The sequence below is a fragment of the Heterodontus francisci genome, chromosome 28, assembly GCF_036365525.1.
Source record: "Heterodontus francisci isolate sHetFra1 chromosome 28, sHetFra1.hap1, whole genome shotgun sequence".
In the NCBI taxonomy this organism is placed as follows: Eukaryota; Metazoa; Chordata; class Chondrichthyes; order Heterodontiformes; family Heterodontidae; genus Heterodontus; species Heterodontus francisci.
In genome coordinates this window covers 28,517,201-28,524,993 of record NC_090398.1, presented here as the reverse complement: position 1 = coordinate 28,524,993, position 7,793 = coordinate 28,517,201, and the positions used below count along the sequence as shown (strand labels likewise).

General features: G+C 44.5%; 1 protein-coding gene across 1 annotated transcript; it reads right to left on the bottom strand.

Annotated features, from left to right (window-relative positions):
• Nucleotides 1–749: 749 nt before the first annotated feature.
• LOC137345174 (probable G-protein coupled receptor 139) lies at nucleotides 750–6,823 on the bottom strand. The gene is made up of 3 exons (XM_068008639.1): nucleotides 6,073–6,823; nucleotides 4,810–4,920; nucleotides 750–916 (listed from the first exon to the last, which is right to left on the bottom strand). The coding sequence occupies exons 1-3, from the start codon at nucleotides 6,821–6,823 to the stop codon at nucleotides 750–752; spliced, it is 1,029 nt and encodes a 342-aa protein (XP_067864740.1).
• Between the last annotated feature and the right edge of the window lie 970 nt (nucleotides 6,824–7,793).

Genomic DNA, 7,793 nt, shown 5'->3' with positions numbered 1-7,793 from the left:
AAATTAATGCCTCTCCTCACCAGCATTTGCTGTACTGATCCAAATCTTAGTAATACAATAAACCTTACTGCTCAAAATCGAAACAAAACAGTACTCACTTCCCTTCTGTTTGTGTGGCTTAATTAATTATAAAGTAACAACTGAAATTTTACATTTTTCTAATTTACAGCAATTAACAAACACACACTAACAACAGTGCAGGGACCTCGCTATTTACAGACACTCCCTAAGAGCAGTTACTCACCAACCAACCAGCTTACAAGTTTTCTGTGATGTCACTGCCTCAAGGTTGCCCTCTATTTCTGGGAAGCAACTTGTATCTTCTGCAGGTACTGGAGGGTAAAAAAAGGACCTCTTTCCCCCTTTCACTGAATTCCCACATGAACCAAATTCCCATCTTCACATTCTGACTGCATCTCACTCAGGCAACGTCTTCTTTCCCTTCATCCTTTACTCCTTGTGGTTTGAAAACCTGATTGTTTTTCTACAGCCTCTGATAAGTCACTGGCTCGCTGCTACAGTAATTAACACCTATTCAAACAACTACTGTCAGCTGATTGACAGGTGACTGCCACCACCAGGCAGCTGTCTGTTTAACAAAGCAATTGAACTAACTTGAAGTTTGAAAGTTCTATATCAAAGCTTGACTCTAAATCTAAAGTGAACTTGAGAAAGTCTTACCAGTACTTACCACGTGATGTAAGTTCCCACCTTCACACTCTATGGCTCACGCAGGGAAAGCCTCCTCTTCATGCGTTCCTTGCTCCATCAGTGAGCATGTTATTGCTGAGTAATGCCATTTGATAGTACTGTCGACGACACCGTCCAACATTGTGTTGATGATTTACGTTGATGGGGCTGTAATTGGCCAATAAAAACAAGAAATGCTTGAAATACTCAGCAGGTCTGGCAGCATCTGTGGAGAGAGAAGCAGAGTTAATGTTTCAGGTCAGTGACCCTTCTTCAGAACTGGCAAATATTAGAAATGTAAAAGGTTATAAGCAAGTAAAGTGGGAGTGGGGGCAAGAGATTATAAAGGAGAAAGTGTAAATAGGACAAGGTCACAGAATAGCTGACCAGAAGGTCGTGGAGCAAAGGCAAACAATATGTTAATGATGCGTTGAAAGACAAAGCATTAGTACAGATAGGGTGTTAATGGACTGAAAATTGAACAGCCGCAAGTACAAACATGAAAAAAACAGTGGGTATGCAAAGTGAACAAACTAGGATAAAATAAAATAAACAGAAAAGAATATATATAAAAAAAGGAAAAAGAAAAAAAATAACTAAAAATAAAAGTAAAATGGGGGGCCCGTCATGCTCTGAAATTATTGAACGCAACGTTCAGTCCGGCAGGCTGTAGTGTGCCGAATCGGTAAATGAGATGCTGTTCCTCGAGCTTGCGTTGATGTTCACTGGAACACTGCAACAATCCCAGGACAGAGATGTGAGCAGGGGGGAGTGTTGAAATGGCAAGCAACCGGAAGCTCGGGGTCTTGCTTGCAGACTGAGCGGAGGTGTTCCGCAAAGCGCTCACCCAGTCTGCGTTTGGTCTCCCTAATGTATCGGACACCACATTGTGAGCAGCGAATAATTGGCGAATGTACTTTGCCCTGTGTTCTGTGAATGGGACAGGCGTGGGCAATTTTTCACATCGGTGCGTAGATGCCAGTGTTGTTACTGGACTGGAACACTTGGCTAAAGTTTAGGGCTAGGTTTGCAGTTAGCTTTAGTCTTAGAGTTGGGGTTAGCATGACAGTTAGTGTTCAGCTACAATATAGTTCAGCGTTATGTTTACAGCTACTTTCAGGCTTATGGATAGTGTTAGGTTTAGCATTACAGTTAGTGTTAGTCATACCAATAGGATTAGGGTTAGGTTTGCAGTTTTGTTTCGGATTCGGGGTAGTGTTACAGTTAGAGTTCAGGTTAGTGTTACATTTAGGTTTCGGGCTAGTGTTAGTGTATGGGTTAGTGTTGCATTTAGTGTTAAGGTTAGTGTTAAGAATTGGGTTAGTGTTGCAGTGGAGGTTAGGGTTAGGCTGACAGTTAGGTTTAGAGTTCGGGTGATATTTGCGTTTTCTAAGAGCCACCCCTCATGCTGCAATCCAAATCCGCAGACATTACATTTTTAAGTGCAAGCCAAGTCTGTAAGACGTTACACATTTAAGTGCGAGACACATTTACAGGTTTCTGGGTTTGGATCCCTATTTGCGATGAACAGCACCAGATACAGTTTCAGGACAAACTCCTGATCTTTACTAAGCACAAAGCTTAATCAAAGGCAAGTTACAGGCTACATTACAGTACAATGCTCAAAGCTCCTGCATCATTCTTTAACTCAATTTAAATCAAGGACAAGTTACAGAGAACGTTACAACACCAAATAAAAAAGAGTAGGTTACACGAGCAGTCACACCAGCAAGTGATCAGCTTGGTGGCTGGTGGAGGTGTTGCTTTCCATATGGCTGCTCAGGTCGGCTGACTCATTGTTGCAGAAGAGTGACAGTTCTTATACCCATTTTCTTCAAGACGTGTACGTACCCCAAGCCACATCAGTTATTATCCGCTGTAGGTATATCTTACCCTTATTGGCGATCAATTGACCCCATGTTTACTGAAGTAATATCTGAGGGGTTTTGCAGAGTTTGCAACAGTTCAATAATTCTGGACAGCTGGATGCTTGTTTTCACAGAAATCTCGAGACCCATATCTTTATTTTGGTTGCAGATATCTCAAATATAGCATTGTGGTCCCATTCAATCTGATATAATTGCCTGGTTTTTGTAAGCAGGTCGAAAAGCAATGTCACCCAATTAATGCTTTAGATCAGCAAATTGTAAAGAAGTTTACCAATTGAAACCATTCTCAGCTTCTCAAGGTATAGTTTTCATCAAGCTTCAGAATGAACTCATTAATCTCTTCGAAAAACTCTACTGTCTTATCGTTTATGTTTAATGTTTGGGTTAGTGTTACAATCAGGGTTAGGATGAAGTTTACAGTTTGGATTAAGTTTGCAGAAAGGGTTTGTGTTAGGGCTTGTATTACATTTACAGTTAAGTTGAGTGTCAGTGTTAGGATTAGGATTAAGGTTCCAGAAAGAGTAGATCTTGGATTAGGGTTATAGTTAACTTTAGGACTAGGGTTAGGAAGAGGGTAACAGTTTTAGGACTAGAGTTAGGGTCGCAGTTGCAGTTAGGGGTCGGATTAGCGTTTGGGTGAGTGGAGCAGTTGCTAATAGAGGTAGGGTTGTAATTGCAGTTAGGGGTAGGATTAGCGTTTGGGTGAGTGGAGCAGTTGCTAATAGAGGTAGGGTTGTAGTTGCAGTTAGGGGTAGGATTAGGGTCACAGTAACAGTTACTGTTGCAGTTATGGTTACAGTTAACGTTAGGACTATGTTTAGGGTAGCAGCTAGGGTTCGGGCAGATGTTAGGGCTGGAGTTGCAATGAGGGATAGGGTTGGGATTGAAGTAAGGTTAGTGTTCGGGTTATTTATACTTATAGTTTAAGGGTTAGAGTTAGTTTTGGGACTGAGAAAGAAAGGCAACAAACGTGTCTGAGAGGGAGACACAGACATAACGAGATAGATAGATAGATAGATAGATAGATAGATAGATAGATAGATAGATAGATAGATAGATCGATAGATAGATAGATAGAGAGCAACAACAACATATATTTGCATAGTGCCTTTCGCACAATAAAACATCTCAAGACACTTCACTGGAGCATTGCAAAATTTGTCATCAAGCCAGGTAAGAATAAATCAGCTCAAGTGACCAAAAAGCTTGGTGTTAAGATTTTAGTTCTTAGTATTGTCTTATAGCAGGAGAGAGAGAGAGAGAGAGAGAGGCAGTGAGGTTTAGGGAGGGTATTCCAGAGCTTAGGGCCTAGGCAGCTGAAGGCACTGCCACCACTGGTGGAGAATATTAAATCAGTGATGTGCATGAGGCTGAAAGCAGAGGATTGTGGAGATCTCTGATGGTTATAGACGCTGCAGGAGGCTTCACATAAAGGAAGATTGTTGGGGCTGGAGGAGTTTGCAGAGAGAGAGGGCAGTAGGGCAGGAGGAGATTACAGAAACAGGGAGCAGCGAGGCCATGGAGGGATTTCAAAACAAGAAGGAACATTTTTAAATCGAGGCATTCGATGACAGGGAGACAATGTCGGTTAGGTGAGAGGTGAATGGAACTTGGTGTGAGGTCAGACATGGCCACAGGGGTTTGGGTTTCCTCAAGATTGTAGAGGGTAGGGTGTGGAAGACCGGCCAGGAGTGCGGTGGAATTGGCAGGTCTAGAGGTAACAAAAACATGGATGAGGGTTTCAGCAGAAGATCAGCTCAGGTAGGGAGGGAGTTGGCCGATGTTACAGAGATGGAAATAGGTGATATTTGTGATGGTGTGGATATGTGGTCAGAAGCAGATCTCGGGGGAAAATATGACATCAAGGTTGAGAATTCTGACAGTTGCCAGGGAGAGTGATGGAGTGGGTGGCTATCACATTTGTGGCAGGGATTGTTGGAGGAAATTTCTGTTCATCCGGTACCGGATGTCAGACAAGCAGTCTGATAATTTAGAGATGGTGAAGGTGTTGAGAGAGTTGCACTGAGGTAGAGCTGGGTGTGGTCAGTGTACATTTGGAAACTAATGCTGTGTTGTCATATGATGTCACCGAGTGGCAGCATAGAGATGACAAATAGGAGGTGGTGACAGATAAATCCTTGGGGACACAAGAAGTAATGTAGTGGGAGTGGGGACAGAATACATTTTCAGCAATCTTCTGACAATAGAGAAATGAGGAGGGATAGATTACATTTGTCACAGTCGGATGACAATGGAGAGATGTTAGAGGATGATGGAGTGTTCAACAGTGACAAAGGCTGCAGACAGTTCGAGAAGGACGAGAAAGGATTGGTTACATTTGCTACAGTCACAAGGATGACATTTGTGAATTAGTTAATAACATTTTCGGTACTGTAGCAGGGCTGGAATCCTGATTGAATGATTCAAACATGAACCTCTGGGAAAATGGGCAGGGATCTGGCAGAAAACAACACTTTTAAGGCATTTGGAGAGGAAAGAGAGGTTGGAGTGCTTTTTTATTCATTATGTTGGATGTGGATGTTGCTGGCTGGGCCAGTATTTATTACCCATCCCTAATTGCCCTTGAACTGAATGGTTTGCTCGGATATTACAGAGGTGAAGTTAGTGTCAACAACATTTCTGTGGGTCTGGTATCACATGTAGGTCATCAGATTTCCATCCTGAAAGAATATTCCAGAAAAAGATGGGTTTTTACAAAATTCAATAATGGTTTCGTGGCCACCCTTAAACTAGCTTTTAAATTCCAGATTTTAATTAATTGAATTTAAATTGCACCATTTGCTGTGGTGCGATTCGAACCCATGTCTACAGAGCATTAGCCTGGGCTCTGGATGATTAGTCTACTGACATTACCACTATGGCATTGCCTCTCAAGCAGAGCAGTCACCAAGCTGAGGCACCAGGGCTGCTGGCCCTTCAGCTGAACCCTGCCATGTTCCCTCACCCAAGGTGCCGTTTACAATGCCAAGCACCTCGGCTGGGTTTGCCCAGATGCAAGCATATCACCATGTCCCCCACCCCTGCCCACTCCCACCGATGTATTTCGGGTCATCCAGCTGTCAGTCACCTCTTGCCTGCTGCCCCACTGCTCTTTGGTGTGTGTGATTCCCCCACCCCACCAGTGTACTTCTGGTCATCCAGCTGTCAGTCACCTCTTGCCTGCTGCCCCACTGCTCTTTGGTGTGTGTGATCCCCCACCCCACCAGTGTACTTCTGGTCATCCAGCTGTCAGTCACCTCTTGCCTGCTGCCCCACTGCTCTTTGGTGTGTGTGATCCCCCACCCCACCAGTGTACTTCTGGTCATCCCGCTGTCAGTCACCTCTTGCCCATTGGGGATAAACTTTACATTAATGGAGTGCAAACACTGGGATCCGCCTCTAGGTTGTTCTCAGTTGTTTTATTTATTCATTAATTGAATAATTGATGCGATGGGATATTTCACCGCGCTCTTGAACTGCTCTCTGAACTTACACTGAGTCGCCCCATAAATAAATGTCTTTGTGCAACAATTTAAAGTCCGCAGCATTAATCCAGCTCGTCGAAATATATGTTCGGAATCGCTGTAATGTGTGGGAACTCTTCCTGTAATATTATAATATAAGAATTGTACAACATATACCAACCACAGAAGTATGAAGCTGCCAGATATGCTGAACAGTAAAATCACAGACTTCCTTCTGCTCTCCATCTCTGGGTCACTGCAATTCTCTCCCTTCCTCTCCCCCCTTAGTCCTTTACGGACTCGACTGGCCACGAAAATATGTCGGACTGTCAGAGCATTGAGGAACAGAATTAACGTGAATGGGAGTAATGGGATTAAAATCTTATCAAACCTGTCAAATCCCACCCATCTGGGCTCAGTAAAATATGCTGTAATTAGATAACAGCCCAATGGAACATTGTCAATTATGTCTCCATGTTCAAATACAAAGTAATAGGGGACGTTTTCTAAACAGAGCAGAATGCAGGTTGTTACTAAAACCACACCTGCCGTTTTCTCATTGCAATATTTTGTTTTCAGCTTCTGACAACAAATGGCTACAAATCGATCAAAGGAGAAAGTGACGGTGAACCAGACAGAACACTCTGTGGCTGTCCGACTCAGGACAATAATAACACTACACACAGGAGTGATGTGCAGGAAACATCGCAGAGAATGATAATAACCGATCCTGAACAGTATCACCTCAGTTATAATGAACAGTAGATCCGCTGTTGCCATGGCCACCAGGTAGCGAGTGGTACAGGTGGAGAGGCCGCATTTTCCCCGGGACAGGATCACAATCGCCAACAAATTAACTGTGAGAGAGAGAGAAGGGAAAAGAGACTGGAAATTACTGATCAAACATTCTCCGTGTCTGAATCAGAGATAAAAGGCAGGATTTTAGCGATAAAAACAGGTGAGTTAGGGCGGGTCAGAGATTAAATTTTTAAAAATATCAACACTGAACCCAACGGACCTCCAGTCGCCCACTTCCGTGTTTAATGGAGTCGGGACAGGAGTCGAGCAGACAGTCACTCCCAGGAGGCGGCTTGGCAATTGAAAGAGTTTAATGAGGGGGCAAGTCTCTCATTTCATCTGTCTTGCAGGTCTAACTCTGGCCGGCCTCGTTTCCACATGAGAGCCCACACCACATACAAAGACACCTGGGTTTGGCAATTGGAACAGTTCCCTGATCCAGGATCGGACTGCGCCTCGGGAATAGGTGCCCCCAATCTCAGATCACACCCCACTTTCCCTGGAATCGGACCACACCACCACCAGGATCAGAGCCCCCACCCCCCCCACCTCTTATTGAACTCTGCTCCCTGGATCAACCCTCCCCCCCCTGCCCACACCCGCCCCTCTGGCTCGGACCCATCTCCTGGGATCAGACCAGCCTCCTGGGTTCGGGCGCACTGGGAATCAGGTTCCCACCCATTGTGTCTTGGATCAGAGACTCCCCCACGCCCGCTCCCCCGAACTGAACTTGAACAATCTCGAGGATGGGAGACCTCACCCTGGGGTTGTGATCAAACACTACTCCTTCACTAACCCGGTCCGCATTCCACGAAAGGAGACTCCTTCACGGGATTGGGGATCAGACTTTCCCTCTTACCCTCCCCACACTCAGCACACACTACAGGATAGTAGACCCCTCCTGGAGTTTGGGATCGACAGCCCAGCGATCCGAGAAGTCACCACTCTTTCC